At 46.0% G+C, this 25,632-nt stretch overlaps 1 protein-coding gene across 4 annotated transcripts in view; it reads left to right on the forward strand.

Annotated features, from left to right (window-relative positions):
- The window catches only part of Atg7 (autophagy related 7), a 197,824-nt gene that overhangs the window by 105,964 nt on the left and 66,228 nt on the right, over window positions 1-25,632 (forward strand). For all 4 annotated transcript variants that reach the window (XM_060383958.1, XM_060383957.1, XM_060383959.1 and 1 more), the window contains one exon: window positions 11,373-11,495. In XM_060383958.1, coding sequence (XP_060239941.1) covers window positions 11,373-11,495 — 123 coding nt within the window. The remainder of the gene's footprint in view (window positions 1-11,372; window positions 11,496-25,632) is intronic.

The following is a 25,632-nucleotide window of genomic DNA, read 5'->3' on the forward strand; positions in this document are numbered from 1 at the left end:
AGTCCAATTTGAACTGCCCATATACTTCTGGGTGTGAGGTGATCTCCCGGAGCATGGTTAACTTAGCAGAGGCCACACCATGGCTCCCTCCCCCAGAAGTCATTAACTGTCCTTAGCCTCTCACTTATGGGTGCGGTTCTGGAACTCCTTCCATTCTATACTCTATGTTGTTGACCAGTTTGATCTTGTGCAGGCAAACACAGGTGCCATAAGTCCTGTCATGTCTGGAAGACACTGTTTCACTCCAGTCTTTTGAATGTTGTTAGAGTCAGCTTCAGGTGTGGGGTGGTGTCCTCTAGGTGAGGTGGTGTCCATCTTCCTGAGGTTTCAGAGTGCATCTCTCTTGGCTCCCGTGACGTTGGAGGTCTTTCTGTAACCACTTTTATACCTTTATCTTAGCCCTTTGCTCATGTGTCAGTTGTGTTCATGTTTTTTACTGAGGGCTGTCAGAGTGATTGATGGGTTCTAGGTACCGAGCAGTGTGTGTGTGTGTGTGTGTGTGTGTGTGTGGTGTGTGTATGTGTAATATTTTCTATTTTTCTGACCTCTATTCACCCACCTGTAGTCTTTGGAAACAAAAGCTTTAAGGTTCGGTGAAGAAAAACATGTTGCCTGTGTTGTCAGTTAAGCTAAGAAAGTCTTGTCAAATCCAGGGTCAGAAGAGTTTCTTATGATTTCATCTAAGAGCAAGCTACAGACAGTTTATATACAGTCTGAAACTGTCCCTGTGGAGACACTTGGTGATCCTGGTGATGAGGTCAGGGGTTGCTCCTTCTGACAGGACTAAATTGTGCTTGTGAGATTCTGGTCAGCTCTTAAGAAATAGTTGTTGGTGTTGGAAGGCTGGGTCAGTGGTTAAGAGCACTTCTGCTCTTGCAAAGGACTTTCGTTCAATGTCAACTCATGCAGGCAAACTCAAATATAAAATAAACAAATGTATTTTGGGTTTTGTTTTTGTTTTGTTTTGTTTTTAGGAAATGTTTATCATAAAATAGCAACCCCTTCTCTTGAATAGCCGCCTGGCTTCCTGTGACTCACAGTAATGGGTTTACTATGACATTTTCATGCACAAAGAGTATGTATGTGTTTTGCGCATACATACTCACCCTCCATTACCCTTCCTTGGAGAACTGGGCCTTTCAAGTAAGAGTGAATCCACTCAGACCATCAGATTCTGCCCTGTGGCTTGTTCTTTCAGTGGTTGCTACTGCTAGCTTCAGACTTTTGTTTTTAACTGTTTGACTTGGATTTTGTTAGGATAGAGCCTTGTCCTTTGTGGCACTGGAGTTTCTGCTCAGTTGACTTTGTGATCAGGAGTGAACGGAGATTTCCTTAAATGCCCCTTCCAGGCTCTGCCAGGGGGCTCCTTGCATGCTGGGACAAGCCTCCATGAACAGGCAGGCAGTTAATAACCCTGCCCTGTCTTTTATCCCCTTCTGGCTTGATGCTCAGGTCAGCCACACTGAGCACCCAGACCTTCTCAGAGCTTTGCTGAGCTCACAGGTGTTTTGGGGCACACTCCTAGCACCATGCCCATACGTGCTCTTCTGCATTGCCAAGAATACACTGAGCTCCTCAGAGCTGCCTGGGACAGTTCCCACATCTTTCTGAACATTTTTGATTGGTTCCTTTTTGGTCAGACTGCTAACCTGCCCACCACCTTAAGAGCTGAGGACTTTAAACAATTAGTTTGTGGGCACTGGCCCCAGAAAGACACCTTCACAGTACACCAGTTCTGAGTCAGGTCAACTAAGGCCCAATTAAGAGCAGCATCTTCCAGGAGTTCCTGAAGGTAGCAATTGTCTGAGCATGGGCTGGGAAGTTAGCTCTCACTCCAAGCTGCCCCGCCAAGAAGCTTTCTCCGTGTTTATAGTTGTCATGGCTTTTAAAGGCTCCTATGGAGTTTGAGGTAGACAAGGATTGGCAGAAGCAAAGCTAAAATGCCCCCCCCAAAAAAATACTTAATTACTTTTCCAGATCTCTGTTTTTCTTGAACAAATAGTCCCCAAATGTGTTGCTGTTGGCTTTCTCCTGATGGATGAGGATGTTCTCAGGGATTTCACTCGACTGTTTGGGGGTACTTTCTGTGTCACTATCATATATCTTCTGTCTCTATGAACAGTCATATTTTAGGAGCAGATATGTAACACTCCGGCTGGAATCCATTCTTGCTCAGTGTCTGCCTAAAATCTCTTTTGGAAGACAAACTTGGGGTAACTCTAGGGTAAGAAAAGTTCCCTGTGTCTTGGGGATACTCCAAGGTGCATATGCCAACTCCCCGCAGTAAACATCTTTCCTTTTCAATGATCTCAGTAGAAGTCCCAGCAAAATGGCTCTTTGATTCTTTAGTACAGTTGTGTGCTGTACCAGCAGTTCATTCAAACCCCAATGTCAGGACATGTCTTCCACAGTCAGTCATCTCAAGTTTAAAGGAAGCTGATGTTCTGATGTGCAACTTCTCTAAATGACCTCTAAGTGACCCTTTTGCCCAATGTCCACGAGCACTGGAGAGCACTGAGCACTCTCCCTTGACTTTAGCTTCACCTGGGCTACCTTCTTGACACGCTGGCAGAGGCTCAGGCTGGGCTCCGATTTGAAACAACTCTATGTACCTTGACCTTGGACCTGTTCGACTTTCTAGGCCTGGCTTCATGAGTAGGTCCTGCCTGTGTTCAATGGCACAAGCAGACAGACTAGGCTAGGATGATAGCTGTGTTTCCGCCCATCCATTCAGCAGCTTTCTCAGCTGTTATCTGTTTCATATGGAGACAGAAACAAAGTCACCAGCCATCAGGGCGGTACTTGGAAATGCCAGGTATCATGTAGCAGTTCATTTCCTACAGAGCCACCCAATAGGTCAGTGCATAGTGAGGGGTATGGTCAGAGCACCAAAGAGGGAGAGACAAAGGAGTAGAAGTAGTCAGCACAGCTTCGTGCAGGACTTGATACCTGAGCTGAGCTTCAGTGAACTGATCTAATGGAAAGCAGCTCCTGTGGGGCAGGAACAGGCGGGGAAAACAAAGACCTGGGACTTTCCCAAGATGATCTGCCTGCACAGGTGCTGGGAGAGTGGTGGTGGGTGGAGCTTTGTGCCAGCTGTTGAAATCAAGGGCTTTTTGTTGGTCAGGAGGTACTGGGGACAGAACCTACAGCCTTGCTCCTGCTGGGCAAGTGCCCTACCACTCACAGAAATCAGGTTTGTTTATTCCTGTCCTAATAAATGCATTAATTTTAAATAATTAGTTAATGTTAATGTTCTGAGAGATATCTCAGAACAGCAAGAGACAGAAAGTAAATGAAAGATGTCCTGGTCCTCCTATCAGTGCGCCCAGCTCATTACCCAGAACAGGGAGCTCCCTGCGCAGTGACTCCGTCCACAAAGGTCCTGAGAAACTTCAGGCTTGCCTCATGGTGGAGTAAGCCCTCTGCTGACAGAACCAGCTGGGTGACTGTCCCTAAGGGAGGACAGAGAAGAGTCTTGTTCATGCGTGCTCTCAGAATGGGAATGGCAGGTCCTGGGGTATCCATAGCCTTCTATCCCTGTACCTGGAGCACTGGGCAGGTCACTCTGAAATTATTGTGAGAGTGTTAGCAGTTTTAGATTCAGAGCAAAATTAAGAGGAGAATCCAGAGCTGTTCCATGCATGCCCCTGATGAATACAGACTGCCTCCCCATTATCGCAGCTCCCTCCCCACAGCATGCTCATCATAGCCCCTGATCCCACACTGATCCTTATCACTTAAAGTCCATAGTCTACATCAAGGTTCACCCTTAGTGTCGTATGCTTTATGTGTTTGGGCAAATATAATATATATATATTATAAGGTATATATATAATATATATATGGTACACTGCCAAACAGCACCACCACTGCCCTGACCAGTGATCTTTTAAACACTTGCACATAAGTATAGTGTTTTTGTGTAAGTAACTGTAGTTGAGTACATTTGCTTCAGAGGCCCCTGCCCCAGCAATTATAAGGCTCCATGGTTCTGCCTTCTCTAGACCATCACATTGTGGACACATCACATACCCCTTGTCTTGCTTACAAAGCAATGTTTATCTGCTCTGTGTAATATATACATCAGACACGTGTAATGTGCTGCGGCTCTCAAGGGCTCCTTTTCTATAAGAGCATGATTCCCTGCCTGCACTCACTATTCACTCACACCGCTGTCCCTGTGCCGTCCATCTGCTGAAGAGAAGTTTGGATGGAAACAAGTTTCCGTCCATGTCTGTGTGCAAGCTTGTGTCTTCTAGGCTTCTGCCGGGTGAGGTAGAAGAGTAGCCTTAGCTCTGTAAGAAAACACCAGTCTTTTCCAAAGGGCTGTGCTGCTTGGGTCTCTGCCAGCACTGAATGAGTGATGTTTCTGCCACTCTGAATCCTTACCAGCATTCGTCCATGTTCTGGATTTTGCCCATCCTGATAAGTGTGCAACAGTGGCCCACTCCTGTTGTGCTTTGCATTCCTCTGGTGACAGATGACGTGAGGGATCTGTCATACGCTTTCTGACTTCCATGTACCTTCTTCAGTTAGGTGTGTGTTGAGGTCTTTGGCCCATGACTTAGAGCTCATGATTGTAATCTTACACATGAGCTTGAAGCCTTCAGCTCTCCAGTTCCTCCTCTCACAGATCATACCTTTGGTGCCAAGGCTGGTTTTTCCCTCATTACCTATGAGAGCTTTATAGGGTGCATGCTACACCCCAACCTGTGACCCAGATTGAGCTGTGGTATGCAGGGTGAATGAGCTGCGTCCATGGGAATATTTTTGTGCGTGGCTGTCCTGGTGTTATTTGTTGAAAGGACTGATTCACTGTATTTAACCTTTACTCCTTTGTCAGGTGACTACATTTTTGTGGGTTCTGAATCCTCTGTTCTGCCCTACTGGTCCATTTGCCTATTCTTGGGCCAATCCCACTGTCTTTATAACTGCAGTTGTGCAGTAAGCCCTAGCCTTGAGTTATGCCAGTCCCTCTGCACAGTTCCTCTCCTTTCATGCAATGGTGGCTCTTCTGGATCAGTCCGCTTCCCTATAAAGACCCAACACTCACCATTGACACCTGCTGCAGTTTTCATTGGGATTCCATCTTTCAACTCTCCAGGCTTGAAAGTTCTACAGATGATGCTGGGAGAACCAGCAATGTGGCACAGCGCATCCTCCCACCCGCAGGCCCATGGGGCCCTCCATTATCTAGCTCTTCCATTTCTCTCACCAGAGTTACCTGAAATGCACACCTGCAATACCTAAACTGAGAAGACTGAGGCAGGAGCATCATGACTTCCAGGCTAGCCTGGCATGTAGCAAGATAATATCTGCCTAAAAAGAAGGAGCAGAGGGAGTCAGGGGAGGAATGGGGAGGAATACTGGCAGATTATTTATAGAAATCCTATATTAAATTGAAACTTTCTGTTTCTCATTTGGTACAAGTTTTGTCACAAATGGGTTTTTGATTGGGCCAAATATTTTTATAAACCTACTGATGTGATCATGTTCTTTTCTTTTTTAAGCCTCTTGCTGCAACAACGTACCTTAAATACTTGGTTGTTAAACCAGCCTTGAAACTGGCAGCCTTTACCTGTTCATTTATTGAGACAGGGTCTCACTGTGTGGCCCTCGCTCCTCTGGAACTTTCTATGAGACCAGGCTCGCTTCAAGCTTGAAATAATCCCCTGCTTCTGCCTTTCAGGTTCTGGGGTCACAGGCATGTGCCACCATGCGTGGTTAGTGTATTTTATTTTTAAATGTATGACAGTTCTGGGCCTGCTGCTTTGCAGGAAAGGAAGGATCTTAATTATTAACAAAGATTTTTCTTTACTAGAAAGAAGCTGAATAAAGCTGTTCATTTCTTTTAAGCCAGTGGTTCTCACCTTCCTAATGCTGCAACCCTTTAATACAGTCCCTCATGTTGGGGGGAGGGGTCAGTCACCACAGCATGAGGTGACCGACCCCTCCCCCCAACATAAAATTATTTCACTGAGAAATTCATAAATATAACTTTGCTACTGTTGTGAATTATAATGTAAATATCTGATATTCAGGATATCTGATATATGACCCCAAAGAGGTCATGACTCCCAGGATGATAACCACTGTTGTAAGCTTACTTTATTTTTACTTTTTTAGTACTTTTCTTTATTTATGTATTTAATCACTTTACAGCCTGATCATAGCCTCCCTCCTTTCCTCCCAGTCCCACCCTCACACCCTCTCCCTCCAATATTCCACTTCTTCTCAGGGAAGGGGAGTCCCCCCCATGGGTAAGCTTACTTTAGATCTCTCATTCTCTCCCCTGATGGGCATTTCACTTTGCAGGATCCCTCAGCCTCTGACAAACTGCCTCCAGGTTAGGCTCTGCTCTCTGCCTCACCTGTGTTAAGAGAGTAAGTATACCTACTGTATCTCACAGCTGGAAGCAGACTAGGTTTTTTCTGAGATTCATTCTGCGAACCTAGTTAAGCTCTGGGCTGTAAAACTTACAAAAGCCTGGGGGCTTCGTCCTCCTGGAAGTTGTCCATCTGAGGCTTCCATAGACTCCCGCTGTCTGTTACTATGCAGGTAGTCCTACCTGGTGCCAGTTCTCTCAAGCTGTCTGCTTAATTAAAGGTCCTATCAGGCCTGCCTACAACTGCGATGTAGGAAACAGTTTCTTACTCTGTGACCTCAACTATGTATATGTTGGAGAAATAGGTGTAGTTTTGAATCATCATGTGCAAGGAAGTCTAAAGCCTAGACAAAAGTGACTTTAACAAGAGCCTTACAGAAACTGTACGTTTACATTCCTGTCAAAACTATGTAAGCTGCTTTTTAAACTGGGGTATGTGTTCTGTGCTGCCCTTGTTGAAGAATAATAGACAAGGGGCTGGAGAGATGGCTCAGTGGTTAAGAGTAAATAGTATTCTTGTCAAGGACCCTGGACTGGTTCCCAGAAACCACACCAGGCAACTCAGAACCCCTTGTAGCTCCAGTTTCAAGGGATCCATTGCCCCATGGTCTCCAAGGACACCTGTCTCGTGGTGCATATAAATTCATCCAAGTGTACATACTTAGGAGGAAGGGAAGGAAAAAGGAAAAAAATAGACAGACTAGGAATCCATTTTGCCTCTCATGAGATGAAAACTTTTACATCAGGCCAGCACAATGGCTCAGTTGGGGAAAAGTGCTTGCTGCCAAGCCTGATGCCCTGAGTTCAGTTCCTGGGTCCTACTCCACATAGTGGAAAGAGAAAACTGACTTTCACAGGTTGTTTTCTGTGTCCTGGCATACACACACACACACACACACACACACACAGGATATACTCTAACTAAACAAACAAGTAAATAAATGTAATAAAAATACTTTTTAAAGAAAAAAACATCAGGAGACCAGAGTCCCTGTGAAAGCCTTCTGTAGAGTAGCCCAGGGTTGGAAGCTTTGATGGGCTTCAGTGCTTAGCTGTGGAGTATGCATCTGGTGGAGCAAAGAAAAGAGTTAGCACAGTCTCAGATGGAGGTGTGATACTCCTGGCATTGTCTCTTCAAAGACTTCCTACCATATTAGTCCAGAGATGTGTTTTCATACATGTCATAAACAACAAAACCCTACTGTGCAGAATGGCTAAAGAAAGGCTCATAGCAGGAAAGGGCAGGCATCATTAGACAAGAGTGAACCCTGAGCGGGTGAGTTGGCTAAGGACCGAAGGTGCTTGCTGCCAGGCCTGCTGGACTGAGTTCAATCCCCAAGACCTACAAGATGAAGGGAGAACGCTGACTCCCACAAGCTGTCTTCTGACTTTTATGTGAGCACCTTTACTGCAGCAGTGGGGGGAGGGGGGAGCAGAAGGGGGCGGGGAACGCTGCTGCTTTATTTGTCTTCCCAAATCTTTGGGAAACTTGTGACTTCCCTGGGTGTCTTAGACATTTGCTGTTCAGGACCCTTGTTGGCTTATGGGCTGCGCTATACACTGACGGGTAACTGCTAAATGCATTTTACCTGTCCCTTCCTTGCTCCCTCCCTTCCTTCCTTCTTTTTCGTTTGTTTGTTTTTATAGTTTTAAAGACATTCCGTTCTCTAAGAAAACTAAGCTGCTGTTCCTAGGAGGAGACGCCTAATACCTTCCACAAGTTGCTTGGGTTCAGCAGTTTGGCTCACAGCACTGGAGGTCCGTACGTGGTTCCACACACCCCAAGAGGATTAAGCTTTAACACATATTTTCCAGCCAGTGCTGTTAAAGCCTCAGCATTAAACTTCTGTCCACCCTGGGAACGGACTACCTGTCCTTCATTCTGTCCTTGCTGTCCCTCCTCTGCTCTCAGATTTGCAGAGTTACACAGTGAAACAAGGGCTTAAAGAGTTCAACCAACATCCAACACTCGCAGTAAGTCATCACTAAATACAACTAACACAACATTGAATAGACCCTACTCACCATGAGGAAGCCTGTCATTTAATTTGCATACCCATTCTTCCGAGACACCTTTCTGATTTGTAAGGAATCTCATTATTGGGGGTGAGGGGAGCCTATATTTATTAAATGCTTTATATTTTTACTTTTTGATTATTTATTTTGGTTTTTCAAGACAAAGTTTCTCTGTGTAGCCTGGCTGTCCTGGAACTCGCACTATAGAGCGCTGGCCTCAAACTCAGAGATCCGCCTAGAGTGCTGGGATTAAAGGTGTCCAACTCGTAAGTGATTTCTAAAATCCATGAGTGAGGCTATCAAGTCTTTGGTTAAGCCAGGCTCTCCAGGTCTCCCAGCATGACCTGCCAGCCTGAGGAGCATTCTCTCCCTGCCTGGACTCTTCTCCGCCCCATGTTTTATTTTCTTTATTTGAGACAGAATATTAGAATATCACCATGTAGCCCTGGCTGGCCTGGAATTGGCAGTGTATTCCAGGCTGGCCTTAAATACATAGAGATTCACCTACCTCTGCCTCTGGTATTCCGCCCCTTCTTGATGCTGTCAACTCCTAAGTATCTCATACCTTCATCCTGCTAGGGGACCCACATGTGGAGCCTCACTCACCTTTCCCCCGAGATGTCCTCCCAGCACTGCTGAGACCCTTTCCTGCCTGCTCGCTCTCTCCTCCAACCCCAGACCCTGACTTTCCAGCGGCATCCCTGCTTCTTCTTACCCTCCACACTGCCTGGGGCAGGGGAGCTGACGAAGTGCACCTGTGTTTTTGAAGTAGTCTGTAGGCATGGCCCCAGGGCAGCCTTGCGCAGTGTGTGTAGTAGTCTGAATTTGTCCTGTGGTCAGCCACAGGAGACGGTGTGGACACATCTGCCTGTGACATCATTCCAGCACTCAGCCTATTTTGGGATTTTCAGATGCAGAACACTGAAACCATCGAAGGAATGTGTTAGCTTGAATTCATTTCCCCCTTTTCTATCTTCCCTGCATCCTTTAAACACACTGCTATATACACACAGTCTGGATATTGGCTCTGTTTAATATATTGCTATATCTTGGAAATCAATTTATACCAGTTGTTCAGAGCCACAGTGTTTTGTTTTTTTTTTAATCAGTTACAGAATATGCCACTGATTGTAAATGTGGCGGTATAGCATGGTCTCCTGTTGGATATCTGTTTTCAAGGTTTTTGCTGCGGTGGTTCACTGAGCAGTCTTACATCTGTGTTCATGCCATGGACAGCTGCACAGAAACTTTCACAAGTGAAATTGCTGAATTGTGGCGTTCATGCTTTTACAAAAGGAAACATTTTTCAAGTCTATTTCTTGAGTTACTGCTTCTCGGGTGTCTGTTCACCCCTGCAGCTCACTGCCTCCCTTCAGTTGACAGCTGCTGTGATGTGATCACTGATCCATGGTGTGATAGTCTCATGTGTTTTGCCCTAAGAGTTCTTGTTCTCCCGTCAAGGCAACTGGCCTTTCCTCTTCTGGCCTTCTGTGTGAAGGACAACATGCTTACGGGCGTCCTGCCCACATGTTAACGGCGCAGAGGGACTCTCACACAGGTACTTTATGGAGCCAGCACCCAGACACTGGTAACACTATGGGCCCCCCTGAGCACCCTCTTCCAGGTACAGTCTCTCCTTAGGTGCACCCCTATCTTGAGTTATAACACTCTGGATTAATTTTACCTGTTTTTGTTTTTAACTTTGTATGAAGGTGACTGTGATGTGAGCACAAGTTACATTTGTTTGACAAATGTAATTATCATTTCTATTATTGCTATATAGTATTCCACTCATTTAGTCATCTATGATGACTAATTACTTAAGTAACTCTGGTTTGGTTATCGTGAGTAGTGCTGCCAAGAACACTTGTTTGTCTTCTGATGCTCATGTGTGCAGGTCTTTGTTTGTGTATGTATCTGAGGATTACTGGACCATAGGACATATGAGTACCAAACTTCTAGATGGTCCCAATCTTATACTTTATGGGGGTCTCAAGTGCCCCATATCCTTGCTAACACTTGCTGTGTCCTGACTTGGTGGGTCTCTGATCACGTTATATATATTGAACATATTCTTGTCTTGATCGTCCACATTTGTGATACTTCTGTTAGCATTTATCTTTCCATTCTAACAGTTTTTAAATGCTTTTTTGCTAACTGGGTTGTCAAATTTCTAATGAATTATTTTGTCCTGTCCACTCCGTTGATTGTTCTCCACTTTTCCTTGGATCACCCTTCACCTGTTATTTACTTTGTAACAAGTGAATCTTGGACCCAGTAGCTTGGGTCTTATAGAACTTGCATGAAACTTGCTTTATTGGAAGAGGTTGGCATCTGCACAGAAGACAACATGATTCTCCCAAGCCAAGGCAAAGAGTAAATACTCAGCCTTGCTGTATTCTTTCTTAAAGATTTTTAAGAGAGAGACCAAAACAAAGACAGCGTGTGTGTGTGTGTCCATCTGTCATGTCTTCCTGTGAGTGCAGAGGCATCCGGTTGCCAGAAGTTAGAGTTACAGCCAGTTTTGAGCCACCTGATAATAGGAACTGGGAGCTGAACCCAGGTCTTCTGCAAGAGCAACCAGCGCCTTAACCACTGAACCATCTCTCCTGCCCGTTTTACATTTTTTACTTGTTAGATGGCATTTTTACCATATATTTCATTCCCTTTTTAGATTTTTTTAATCACATTTATTTGCTTATAGTCGTATGTGGTGTGTATACACATGTGTGCATGTGTGAGTGCATTCTTGTGCCATGAAATTCATATGGAGGTCAGAGGACAACTTGGGGGTGTCGGTCACTTCCTTCTACCCTGGGGATGGAACTTGGCTCATCAGGCTTGGTGGTAGGTGCCTTTGCCTGCTGAGCCATCTCCCTGATTTTAATAAGTGCTTGTTATAAACAAGAACCTTTTAATGCACGTCTAACAGCTGCAGCCCCTCCCTAAAAGTACCAATGTTTTACAGGTTCTTGATCAATACGAGCGGGAAGGATTCACCTTCCTAGCAAAGGTGTTCAACTCCTCACATTCCTTCTTAGAAGACCTGACTGGCCTTACACTGCTCCATCAAGAGACCCAAGCTGCTGAGGTAAGAAAGTGGCACTTCTGTCCTGAGGATTGAGGCTTCCAACCTGCTGGACTCTCGCCTTTGGAAAAGGGAATAGAATAGTTTGACTCCCCCCACCCCCGCCCAGAGCAAGGAACACCTAGGCAGCTTTGTAGCTGCCCAAAACACCAAGTCAAGGGAGAACAGGTCCAGGCCCCTGATACATCACTTGTGTTTCTGGAAGGTGTGCTTGAGCATAGCCCTTGGAAAACAGTCTTTAAGGTCTCTGTCAAAACACAAGTCAGTGGGGACCTTGCACTCTGGACTGCGTCAGCAGAGGGAACATGGCCAACTTGGTGTTGGCGGTCTGGTCAGTCTTGGGTGCAAACATTGGCCTGTTGTGAAATGTCCCTGCCTGGCCTGGGAGCTGGGCAGTTCCCCACCCTGAATGAGGGACAGCCCCAGGCTGAGAGCTAGAACAGCTTCTTACCGTGGAGTTGCTTTCCCCTGAGGTGGTCATGAGGTGAACCAAGCCCTCATGGCAGTTCCATGGCTGCGCAAGGAAGCCCTTGCTGGCCCAAGTTCTACAGATGTGGCTCGGTCGCAGACATGGCTACAGAGCCATGAGTCTGTGATCGTAAACAACCCGGGGATTGTGTCTCCATACCACTGAGGAGTCCCCAAGTAGTCAGGGAGAGACCTGACCAGCTAGGAGAGTAAGGGCTGCTGTTTGGAGGGGTGGGGTGAGCTCTGAGCGGAAGAAACCATTGGAAAAACCAGAATTCAGCTGCTCAGACTTGTGAGCAGGTTGGGGTGAGATTTACAGATACCCCCAGGAGAGAAGGCAGACTTCTAGCACTTATATAGAACTGAAAGTGAATTTTCTCTAACTTGCCCGGATGCTGGGGCATTAAACAGATGTGGTCTTTGACTGATGTCTGGTACTTAGAGCCTGGATGTCCCTTATCTTCAGGTCCAGGAAGAGAATAGCATTTCTGGGGAACTCTGAGAGACAAAGCTGTCCCCTGAACCTGAGACCGGGGTCCCAGGCAGGTTTCAGGTTGTGCCGATGGTAACTACCAGGGCCTGGAAGTGCATGAGGAGGAACCTGCTTGCAGCCATGACATCACCGGCAAGATGGCAAAAGGGCTTTGCCAGGTCACCCAGAAGAGCAGAAGGTTCATTACCTCTCACTCTAGAGACCTAAGAGATGTCAGGGTTGAGGCCTCAAGCCTTTATCACATCTAGTTAGTCTGTACTTCAGTGGCTTAACTGCTCATGTCCTTCTTAAAGACCCAGAGGAAAGAAGTAACAGTGATCCTTGGTGACAACAGGCTGTGGGCAGGGGCAACAGGACTTCATCTGTGAGGCTGGGTGGTTTTTTGAAGGTTCCTTCACTAAGTTAGCTCTGGAGTCTTAAGTCTCCCGTAATGCTGGAGGTGAGCAATAATAAGCCTGTTAGCCTAGGGGCCAGATGTGGCTTACAGCTGTGGTATTTTGGAGCTTGCCCTGTGTTAAATTTTGAAGAAAGCCAGAATTTTAAAATCATGACTTTTACATAAAAGTCTCAATTTCCTCATTTTCAACTTCTTTGAAAGATCAGATCTGGCAACTGCAGGCACATGCTCCTTGAGTAGATGGAGCCAAACAAATGATGCATCAGATACAGGCTTTGAAGGCATAAAACAAGCATCGGGCTGAGAATGGAGCTCGGTGGTGGAGTACTCCCTAGCATACGCAAGGTCCTGGGTCCAGTGCCAGCACCACATGAGGAAAGTCTATAGAAACACAGTCGTGCCTGTCACGTGGCTCCTGTTTCCTCTCCAGGAGACAGACACAGCTGCTCTTTCTTCATCCTTCAGCCATGATCTGGGATTGTTTTATGCTCTGCAGTTGACAGCTTTTCTGGGAGTTTGGCTCTGTAACCCTTGACTTGCCAAAGCTCTAAATAGAAGCTTTAAAAGAAGAACAAAATTATAGCACTCATACAGGGAGCCTCATAAGGGCAAAAATCATTGTCTCGCCCATGTGGTTTCATTGCTGTCAAAAGAACATGTGTGAATAAGAGAATAAATATGTTCCCAGAGTAAGAAAAATCAGAGGTTCAAGCTCACCCTCAGCTGTGTAGTGAGTTCAAGGCCAACCTGGCCTACATGAAACCATATCTCAAATACAAAACAAAACAAAACAAAAAACATCTATTTATATAAATATAGTATTTTGATTTTTATACTTATTTTTGGTATGAAAATATAAACTTCTGTATTTTAAAAATCAACGTAATGAAGATGCTACTTACTTTTGAATGAACTGTTCTCATGAGCTTTGGATTTACAAAAAAGTCATTAAAGCGATGTGTGTTATTTTAGCATAGGTTATTTATAAAAAGAATTCAAATTTTTGTGGTGCCGAAGCTCAGGACCATGTGCATGCATGAGTGAGTGTGTGTGTGTGTGTGTGTGTGTGTGTGTGTGTGTGTGTAAAAATTACTACACATCTTCTGAAAGTCTGATGCCAGGCACCATGTTGGTTATTGGACCCGGCTTAATGAGACGGTGATGCTCATGGGCTCATGTCCACTGTGAGAAGTGAAGGAATCAGCAGTGAGCCGAGGCGCCATCAAAAGTGCTTTAGTTATATGTACACACTAAGTCCCAAGACTCAGGGTACAAGAAAATCTTTTGGGAAGACAGTCACCATTCCCTTTTGCATTTCAATTTTAAAGGATGAGAAGCTGTCTTTATAAACAAATGCTGGATTTTGTCATTGAAAAGCCGGGGAGGAAAGGAACAATGCCCTGGGCCTTCCAGAGCTCATCCCATTTCTCAAGTGTATTATAATCCTGTAGTTTTTAGTTTGCTCTGAGTGGTGTTACCATTTCTCCCCACACAGCCCTGCACATTTTTGTCACCCCCTTTCCCTTGCCCTTCTAGCACTAATCTCTGGAAAGCTTGGCATATCTTTTAGCACCTGTGTCCCCTTCCAGTGCTGCTCACTGGAGAAGGAAGAGTGCCCAGCTGAATCTGCTAAAAGCCCACATGCCCCCTTGTTCCCACAGAAAGAGCCACAGTTACAGACAAAGATACAGGCAAGCAAGGCCATCTGAGTCCAGTGAGGTCAAACACTGTAGCCCTAGCTTTGCTACCCACCACCCTCCTTCTGCTGTCCCACATCCTAAGGGACTGCAGTAAGCTCACACAAGGTCACTGTTGCCCTGTCCTGCTGTGGAGATAGATCATCAGGAAGCTTAGAAGGCACATTTAAAGGAGCCTGGTGCAGGTGGAGCCTGGCCCTGGAACGATGCTTTGTTTTGGGTGGAAATGTTTTTGTGGTGACAATGAGGGACAGTGATGGAAATCACTGGGGAATGAAGCTTGAAGGTAAATTAACAGGACCAGTGAACCATCATGGCAGAGAACAGAAAGTTACCCTGTTTGTCACTGTGAGGGGAGGCTTCAGGTTTTGGGTACACTTTTTGTCTTATTATTATTGGTTTGGTTTGGTTGGGTTGGGTTTTATATACAGGGTCTCACTGTGTAGCCCTCAGTGGCTTGGAACTCACTATGTAGACCACGCTGGTTTGTGTGCATACATCTGCCATTACAGAGATCCACCTGCCTCTGCCAATCCAAATGTTCCTAATACAGAATATGTATGGAAGGTCAATTTTATTTCACACTAAAAGAACTTTAGTTAAAAGAACTTTCAGGAAAGGCCATTTGCCTTGGCTTGTATCTTATCTTGGGGCCTTGGACCGACACCACATTCTCTGAATCCTATCCAGGTGTCAAATGGTGCTTTCATTTTGCCCATGAAATGTTATAAGTCCCCACAGAGGAAAGGCCCTACTCAGCTTCCTACATTCTTAAAACATGACCAGTATGGAGAATGCTTTCACGATTCACCTTCAAGGTCCAACTTCCTTGGAGACTGGCCTTGACTCTGGTCCTTTGTCTAGCCTCTGTGCAACCTGAGGAAATGGAAGTTGCAAGTTGATGAACCACACTGCGTTGCAGTCACAGATCTTCAGAGGAATTCCCCAAGTGTTGCTTTAATTGATGGATTTCCTAAGGAAAGTCTCAGTCTGACTCAAACATACAAATGCATTAGTCTTGTTTTATGAAACTGGCTCAAGTTAGCCTCTAGGGTTATTCCTCATCCTGGGACAAAATATCAGTTTCCGTGTTTTTATTTTATTCCAACTGTGGGTTCAGCATCGTGCTCTGAGAAATGCCAGGATATATTTTTCCACTCCATCTAACTAAAGAAAACAAGATGACTCCCAAGGGGGCTGATGAAACAAGCCATGCTGGTCCATCCTTGAGAGATTGAAATTCCCAGATTCCATAGCCAGAAGCTAGCTGTTCTCCTGTCTCCAGGATTAGCTTGAGGCCATCTGCCCCTCACTCAGGCCTCTTGGCAGCATTGGCCGTTGCACCACGGGTGATGTCAGCGGCGTCATCCTATTCTTAGCACTGTGCTCACACCATTTATGTCCTCAAGTTTTGGTGAAGCAGCATGCATCCTGCAGATCTATGGAGCTAATTCGTGATTGTGGGGAAGGAAAGTGGAACACCCGCTGTTAACACAGGCCGGATAGTCCCTTGCAAGCTGGCAGCCAAGGAGGGCTGTGCTGACAGAACCATCCAGAGTTGAGAGTCAAACTCTCAACTTACTGGCCACAGAATTCTAGAAGGTAGACTGTCTGCCGTCCTCACAGCAGAGTCACAGGAGAAGCATGGCAGTCATATGGCGTGATTTCGTGGGCACAGGGACTTCCTATTCTGCCTTCAGTCAGCCACGCCGTTAACAAGTGTTTCTGCCGGCCTTTGCACTTAGCCCGAGCTGCTGGCCCCTCGCCCTCACAGCTGCTTTTGATTTGGTTTCTGTGGAGTAGTTTTTTGTTTTGTTTTGTATTTAACAACAGTCAGATATTTATATACAGCTTCATCAAGAGCCTCTGATGACAAATATGCCTTTGGAGCCCAGGGGAAGCTGTGGGAAAGCCCCATGTCAGCACTCAGACCTGTTTGCGATGGAGAAGGCTCACTGTGGGAGCTGACGGGCCTGTGGTGCACCTAGCTCTACCTTCCCAGAGTCCTCTGCTAGCCCTCCTCCCCTGGTCTGTCCTGGGATGGTGCCCTTCCCTGATTTTTCCTTATGAAGCAAGCCCTCAAGATCAGCCTTGGCCCTCTTTCCTGAGTGAGGGAAGGAGAGTAAAAACTTCAGGCACAGGGCCAGTTGCTGCTTAGCTTGGAAACTGGAGCCTGTCTTTTGAAATCCAGCTTGGCAGCATCTCATTGAGAACTCGCTGTATAGTGTGTCCCTTTTGTTTGCTGTCAGAGTTATCTGCAGAGGTCTGTGATGTTCAGATATATGGGCATTAGGGATGGTCCTATGGAAGAATAGATGGCAAAGTCTGGGTAGAATCCTACCTTTCAGAGAGGAGGCTGGATGGTGCAATCTACTTGGAGGCCATGGGAGAGAGAAAGGGAGGAGTCACATGCTACAAACAGACAATTCAGAGCTGAGCAATAGAACAGAGGCTCTAGTCCATCTTAAGCCATGGGAATAGAATCCTCCTTAAATTGTGAGACTTGAGTCCTCCCTAAACCATGAGATTCAAGTCCAAAAAACATAAAACCATAAAGACTTCAAAATTTTACTTTTACCTAAAAAATATTTTTAAACCGATTCAGTCATGTCAGAGAGGAATTGTATCTGGATTTGTCTGACTGGATCCTCAGCTTTGATTGGCAGTTATATATATATATATATGTATGTATATATCTATGTATGTATGTATGTATATATCTATGTATGTATGTATGTATCTTTAAATCATGAAAACACTAAGCTAAATGGATGCATTTTGAGTTAGAGTGGCTTTTCAAGATGGAGTCTGTGAACCTGAAGGTGGAAAGTGAGTGAATTCCTGGGGCTAGATAGCACATAGGCCAGGCACAGCTGACCTGACTTCCTGACTCAGCAGTGTGTGTGTGTGTGTGTGTGTGTGTGTGTGTGTGTGTGTGTCTTGGAGGGGGGAGCCTAGAGGTATCCTTGCAGCCTGTCCTGTCTTTGTTTTTCTAGGGGCTGTATTTTCACAGCTGACCCTTCTCGTTTGCAAGCAAAACAGCTGCCTTGTTGAATTTGGGGGAATTCCATATTTCGAGACTATAAAATTAAATGGGTTCAGAGCTCTGAGATTACAGTTCTGAACCTTCTACTTCTCTGTTGACTGTGGGGGCTCTGGGACTAGAAGGGCCAGCAATAAAGGTGTGTGCCTTTAATCCGGTGTTATTGGCATCTTCGACTAGTGTGCATCAGCCCTGCCTGGCTTGTGGCACTGTGGAAGCAAAGAGCTACAAGCCAGTCCTGTGGGACAGTGCCATGGTGCTGGGGGAGGGAAGATGTGAGCAAGACAGGTCTTGTGGCCCCTGAGGGCAGAGTCTGACATATGATTCTTTTGTTTTGTGGGACCTCAGGAGGTTTCATGGAAGAGGGGGCTCCAGGCAAGAGCAAACATGGGTTCTTAGAGGATGGAACTCCAGGTATAAGGGAAGGAAAAGCAGAGCAGGGATTCCGTATGTGCCTGTGGCCAGAGAGCCCCTGAGACCAGACTGTTGCTACCAGCATACTGCTTGTTTTACTAGGAAGAAGTACCGTTTTACAGATGAAGCTAGAGAGGGACAGAGGGATAAATACGCTGACTGCACGCTGTTGAACCTCACTGTGTAAAGTCTCCATGTACACGGTAAGGTTTACAGTCCACCTCTCCAGCTGGGAGCAGAGAGGAATTGAGAGCAGGTGCTGAGCTACCTCTAACTTAGAGGGAGTCTGCTTTCATACTGAGCCCAGAAGTTTCTACATGCAGTAGATGCTTTGTCCATCTCTCACAGCCACATACTCTGTGGTATCTGCCATATCACCACAGCTCCTTACTCCTCCAGTGGCTTCTGATAAAATCTGAGGATCTCTGAGAGGCTTTCCTCACCGATGAACTCATGGCTCATCTGGAATTACCTCTTAGAGAAGAGCAAGTCCGGGGAGCTTTCCTTCTGAGCTTCCATCTTCCCTAAACTGGAGAGGCAATTCAGAGCTGGCCGCCATCTCCGTTACAAAGCTGTGTGGTTTAAAAAACAAAAACAAAAACTGTAACAAGCTAGAAATAGGTAATAGGTTTGTATCGTCTCTGTGCTGGCCGTGGAAGCCAGGGCCTCATGCCCGTTGAGTGCAAAGTCTGCCACTGAGCCCAATCCGAAACCCCTTGTTTTGCTTTGGTATTTGTGTTTATCCTGCCTTAAGCCTCTTTGGAAGGGACCCCACCTAATTCTGCTTGGCATTTTATTAAAAAGGAAGAAACTTGGCTTCATGAAAGAGTTTTCAAAATTGCTGATGTTCATAAAGAATTACACACATGAAACATTTGTGTTATTTCAGTCAGACTTGAGCCACAAGCATCGATGTTTGAAAACACCAGTTCAGAACCAAGCTAGTTTGTGTTTCTGTGCCCAGATACTTGTTGGCACACTGTTCCCTCTGTGCCCCCTTCCATTCCCTCCTGTTTCCTTAGTCAGTGACCTGTGAGAATAGATATCATTTCATGATGGTTGGGCCCACTTCAGCCTTGGCCATGTAGGCCTGAGGATCTAGAATAGGCTGGTCTGGCAGAAGGCCTGGGATGTGCATGCTGTAGGTAGAGGTGGGATTTACTCCCGGGCCTGTCACTGTTTATATCACTCCCTCTTGCCTGAGTCCACCTGGGATCTGAGATGACACCTAGCCACAAATGAGCTGGCACACTTTTAAAAGCTTTTGTTGTTTTGGTTTGGTTTGGTTTGGTTTTTTAAATTTATTTATTTTTGTTTTATGTGCATTGGTGTTTTGCCTGCACGTGTCTGCGTGAGGGAGTCAGATCCCCTGGAAATGTAGTTACAGACAATTGTGAACTGCCATGTGAGTGCTGGGAACTGAACCTCTGGAAGAGCAACCAGTGCTCCTAAACTCTGAGCCATCTCTCCAGCCCCTTTTTTTGTTTTTGTTTTTAAGACTGGGTTTCTCTGTACAGTCTTGGCTCTCCTCGAACTCACTTTATAGACCAGGCTGGCCTCAAACTCAGAAATCCACCTGCTTCTGCCTCCCCACTGCTAGGATTAAAGGCATGTACCACTACACTTGGCCCTGGAAATAATCTGTATTAAATGAGTTTTAGAGCGTCAGATTAGCAACAGTGTCAGAGTGTATGAAAGAACTGTGTGGAAAAAAAAAAAAAAAAACCAAAACACTTTTTAATGTGAAACAGTAGCAACTGCTTGGTCAGTTCATGACTGTTAATGGCACATTTTTTTAGCTCCTCGGAGGACAGCTAGCTAGAAAAAGCATCTTTTTCTCTGGTGAGTGCCCCACGTGTTCCCTTTGGTACCAAGGCTACTGATCTCACAGTCTGCTGACGTGCCAACCCCTTTATAAAACAGAAGAGCATTTGCGTGGACCCTGTGCTCATCCTTTGCTGTGCCTCAAATTCTCAGGCCATCACTCATGATCCCAAATGGTGCCAGTGATGCACAATTATCACCCTGTACCGTGTGATGAATAATGAAGGAGAAAGTCTGGCCAGGTGTGGTGGCATGTGCTGTAGACTCTGCACTCAGGACACCAACGCAGAATTGCCATTTCAGGTCCAGCTTTACAAAACAAAATCATTTACAAACATAATGACACTGCAAGTCTGTCATCCCAGCACTTAGAAGGTAGAAGTCAAATGATCAGCAGTTCAAGGCCATCCTCAACTAAATAAAGAGTTCCAGGCCAGCCTAGGCTGTGTAAAACCCTGCCTCAAACAAAACAAAGCAAAATCCTGTCCCTGCTCAGTACAGAGATGGTGTTTTAAGTCTTCCCAGCTGCACTTTATTGAGTTGTGGCTGTGGACCCGGAAGAGATGGAGGCTCAGGGTCCATCCTTCTGTTGCTGTGTGGTCCCCAACTTCGTTCAATTCATTCATCCCGTCTCAGCCTGTTTACTTCCCCTAGAGATCTGCCTAAGACTCCTGCTGAGCCTTCTAACTTGAGCCTTCACTTCCCTTGAGAAATGGGTTCTGACTCACTGGGCCCAGGTGCAAAGGCTTCAGACACCACCACGTGCCTCTGAGGGGAAGAACTCAAACAGCTTTCTGGACATTTAAATGGTAATGATGAAGGAAATTCCCTCCTGCTGGTCTTTTCTGTCTTAATATTTTAAAGTGATCCGCAACACATGCAGAAAAGCTTAATGGGTTCTCCATGGCTTCATGAACCCTCTGTGACGTAAACCTGCCCTTCCCAGCTCATGTGTTGCTCACGGCCTGCCGCCCTGGTGGCCCCTGCTCCACACACTCTGCTTTTTCATCTTCAGCTTGGGGGACACATCCCAAAACAATGCAGTTCGGTCTTGAACTTCCATGAATGGAATTATGTTCCATCTGGCCTGTGCTTGCTGCTGCAGTTTGCTCACTGCTGTTGCCATGTAGCATTTCCCTAAGTTAGAAAGCCCCTCTCCCCTCTAGTGCACTTCTGGTTGGGGACACAATGCTGGCAGAAGTGCTGCTGGGTACAGCTCACGGGGTTCTACACTGCACTGAGACAATGTGCCGTAGGCTTTCCCTATCTCTCCCAGAGAGAGAATGGAATGCTAGAATTCTAGAGTTTAAATTAATAAGAATGTTTGGTAGTCCGTTTTTGTAGGGCCACCTACCAAGGTCATGTCTATGAGGTTTTTTGTTTTGCTTTGTTTTTTCCACCTGCCCAAACCCAGGTTTGACTCCTTTGAGGGTAGACACCATTCCCATTGAAATATAAACTGTAGTGGAATTTTAGAAGAGCCATTGTACCTGGCATTTACTCCAGAGTGATGGCCAGTTAGCCTTGAGGTCATCTTTTGAAAATAGTCAGTATTGTTACCTGAGATTCAGAGGCTTACTCTTCCAATGGAAACTTCAAAGCCTTTGCATGACCTTAGCCACAAGACATTCCTGGAAAACCAGGAATTCTTGCAATGGCTGAGAATTGCTTGGGTAATGATTTCTTCAGACAACTTCTAGATAAGAGTTTTTGGTATGCAGGAACTGCCTTGCTAAAAGGCCTTTTGTGTAACAAGTGTGCAAGACTGCGCAGGGCTCAGCTCCCTGAGAAAGTCCCACCTGCTGCTAGCAAAGCCTTATTACATCCTCAAATGTCTCTCTTTCTCCAATCCTCCTCTTAGAACACCAACAATACACTGTTTACTTGGGATCACTATGTTCGAGTCATTAAAAATGTACCTTCAACTTCATCAGATCATGCCAACCTTCCTTCCAGAAGCTTCTGTAACTCCATATCCTTGCCAGATTCTTGGCACATCATATTTTGAAATTGTCCCCTCTCTGTTAGACTTGCAACATTATCACATTAGATTTCTGAGTTCTACTGTCCTGATTACCAGTGGGGTGAGCGACTCTTTGGATTCTTCTTTCCGGTGGCTTGTCCCATTATTTCAACTCTGAAGTTTCTGGCATGTTCTACTGTGTTAAGAGGACAACACAGCAGCATGACCTAGTTATTCACTTGAAAACTATGATGGGGCATGCTGACCGCATTCTGATCCCAGATGAGCCATGTGCCTTGGTCAGTATCCTGACTCCTCTCCATCCCTGCACCCATCAGAACTGTCAGGGAGGCGTTCTGGAAGCTGACAAGCTCAGAGCACACCTGCACCGCTTGCTTCAGAAGGGTCAGAGATGAGTTTGTCTCCCTGAGAGTCCTACACTCTGATGATGTGAGAGTCTCATGTAAAGGGCATTTTTGTCCTTATGGCTTATCTCTATTCTGTGTTGTTGACCTTTACTCTCTCTGTCAGTGGGTTGTTCTTTTCCAGGTAGCAAGAAATACTGATTTAGACAATTCTAAAATGTCATTTTTTTTCTGCAATAGCATCTTTGTCAATAGCTTTTAATAAAAGCTATCCTTAGCGAGGCTTGAGTCGCGTGACTTCTCTGGACCTTGCAACGGGCAAGGAAGGGCTACTCTGATTGATCAGTTTGAGCTGTAGGGATGAGGTAATGTAATGATTGTAATTGACAGCCTCTCTCATTAATGTAGTGAGCAATGGGGAGTTCCCCACAAGGGAGGGAGTGGTGTGGGTGCTAGGCATACATGCCGGAAGTCTGTCAGGAATCCATATACTGTTTGTTTGTTTGTTTGTTTGTGTTTTGAGACAGAGTTTCTCTGTGTAGCCTTGGATGTCCTGGACTTCCTTTGTAGACCAGGCTGGCCTCAAACTCACAGAGATTTGCCTGCCTCTGCCTCCCTGAGTGCTGAGATTACAAGTATATACTACCATGCCCAGCTAAATCCATATACTCATAATTTGACTCCCACATCTGCCCCTGTCTTTGCTTTGCAATTGAAATTGAGGAGTGGATCATGAAATCCTAGTCCCTAGGACTGCCACCAAGCTGGACTTTACTGTCTGGATTTACCTACATCTTGTCATCTAACAACAGACACCAAAAACGAACTTCTTGTTCAGCTAGTCTCTCAGAGAATTCACTGTAGGGCTCATCAGCTCTCAAAGTGCTTTTCCTAGGATTGTAGTACAGTGTGCCTTCCTATCTCAACAGTCCCGGAAGTGGCAGTCTGCACTGAGACTCCTGTGCTGGTCTTGATAGCATCACAGGGCAGGACCTCTTGGGTAGTAAAGGGAAGCAAACTGCCCTTCTGTTGTTCTATGGTGGACTTCAGAGTCAGGGAGTCAGGGGGTCAGTATGTGGTCTCATCTTTGCCCAGAATGCCATGGGCAAGAACAGTGTCTCAGCCTCCAGACTAGTGTGAAAAAATGACATGAGTGACAAACTGGGCCTCACACAAGTGAGCAGTGTGGGGTTATGGGTCCCTGTGGAGTATTTGGTGCAAGAGGCAGCTGGCGAAGCTGTTGCTGCTGAACAAATTGTTACCAGATGTAGATTTCAGTAAACACCTCTCTGTCCCCTGCCTGAAGGTGCAAGAATTTCTTGAGGCCATGGAGCAATCTGTAAACCTTAGCCAGTTTCAATATGGCACTTCAAGGTCCTCCCTGCTCCTGCATGACAAGGCCTAAAAACCCGTCTCCTCTTCCTTTGGTTTTACATGAGCATAATGAACATAAAAATATAGCACCCAGACCCCACAGAATCCTAACGGCTTAAAAAGGACCTGTCAAAGAGGACAGGGGTGGAGGGCAGCTATAGCATGTCCAGTCAGGAAATGTTTGGGGAATCTGCCTCATGTCCTATAACCAGCAAACACCAGCCTGCTGTCCATGGGAAGGAGGTGGTGATGGAGGACAGGCTCTGAAATACCCTGTGTGAGAACACCCTTACAGACCCAGGGATGGGCGGCCAGACATGTGGCGTTGGGATGGGGAACTGTACTTTCAAGGGAATAGGAGCAAGAGGTGCTGAGAGGGAGGGAAAGGGGGATACAACATAGTCAGTTTTAATGGAACACTGGCAAGCTTCATGAGCCTCAGAAGGGAGTGATCCTGTGTTAGTGTTTCCTGCCTGGTCTTTTGGTCATGGCCCTCTCACTAATGAAAAACAAAAACCTAATGAAGCACTGAATGGCTGGCCAGCCTCAGTGTAGCACTGTGCGGTTTGCCCAGCTCTTCACAATTAGATGTTGGTTTGTGGGGAGCAGAGGGCCCCACCTTCCCTCCATGACCATCCTTAGAGACTGCCAGACCTCAGAACCCTGTGCAATGGTCTCCGGGAAAGACAACTTAGCTTCTGAGACCCCGTGTCCACTTTGCTGCATCAAGAGCCTTGACAGGCTGCCCTGGGATGGCATGCATGCTGTCTGGCTGTGCCTGGTTGGGACTCTGGGGAGCTTGTATACCAGAGCGAGCCGTCTGTCGCTTATCTAGATGACAATACTGTCATGGCCAACCTGAGAGCTCGCCCTGTCTCATGCGTTGTACACTGTGTATTAGAGTTGTCTCAGTCTTCACAGTTTATTTCATAGATGAGGAAACTGAGTCACATGGTCGTCCCTTAAGTTAACACAGCCGAAGAGCTGGTAGATGTTAGAGCCAAGAAATTTGGCTGTAAAGCCCATGTTTCTTCCCTCTTTGGAATGCTCCTCTTACATCTCGGACAGGCCTACCTATTCTCACCTTTCCAAACCTCTCTTCTTAGACCTGCTTTTTTTTTCCATGGGTACCTTCATGTCCAGTGATCTCCAGCTGATGAGGTGAGCATTGAATGTTTCTCTACATGAAGACTCCGGAGGGGTGACTCCCACCAACCACACTCACAAGAGAGTGAGGTGTGAACTAGACATAGAGAGTCTGTCCCACTACCACACACACCAGGATGAGACAGCGGGAGGTGTGAACTAGACAGCTCGGTGGTGCTGCCGCTGCTCCACACACAGGGAGACAGCTGGTAACTCGAAGCCTTGCTGTTCACTTCATTTCTATGGAGGTCTTGTCAGACCAACGTGTTCCTCAGTGATAACAGAGACCTCCCGTCTTTTAATTATTATTTTTATATGTATGAGGTTTTGTCTGTATGTCTATGCACTACATGGCTGCCTGGTAACCACAGAGGCCAGAAGATGGCATCAGGTCTCCTGGAACTGGAGTTACATACATTGTAAGTCTATTTGCGGATGCTAGGAATCAAACTCGGGTATGAATTAAGACTGAATTTACCTTTGTCACTTTGACTGAGGTTGGAAATTTCAAGTCTCTTCAATTGCTGTCTCTACAGTGTCTTTCAGAAAATAATTCACAGGCACTTCATGATCTCCTGGGTGTGTCAGCTCTGTCTGATTCCATTGCCCAAGCCTGACCTTATTTTCAATGGCAGACACTTGGATATTTGATAAGTGTGGCCCAAGACAACATTTACATGTTGCTGAAGACCTGGGGAAAATGAGACAGAAGGCAGATTTTAAACAGCCTAGAGCATCTGGTTATCTACCAAGCAGTGGGGATTTGGAAAGGGTAGGTCAGTCCCAATGGTAGATGAGAAGGGAGGAGGAGGGAGGTGAAGGTCATCAGGGTCTCTGGCCCCTATCAGCTTGTGCCTCAGGGAGCTTGGTGACTGATATCAGCTGGCAGATTTCACCCAAGGAGGCAGTTCATCTGTGACCCTGGATACCACTGGGACAAAAGGGCCTCTGCCAGC

Source organism: Meriones unguiculatus, chromosome 5, assembly GCF_030254825.1.
Source record: "Meriones unguiculatus strain TT.TT164.6M chromosome 5, Bangor_MerUng_6.1, whole genome shotgun sequence".
In the NCBI taxonomy this organism is placed as follows: domain Eukaryota; kingdom Metazoa; phylum Chordata; class Mammalia; order Rodentia; family Muridae; genus Meriones; species Meriones unguiculatus.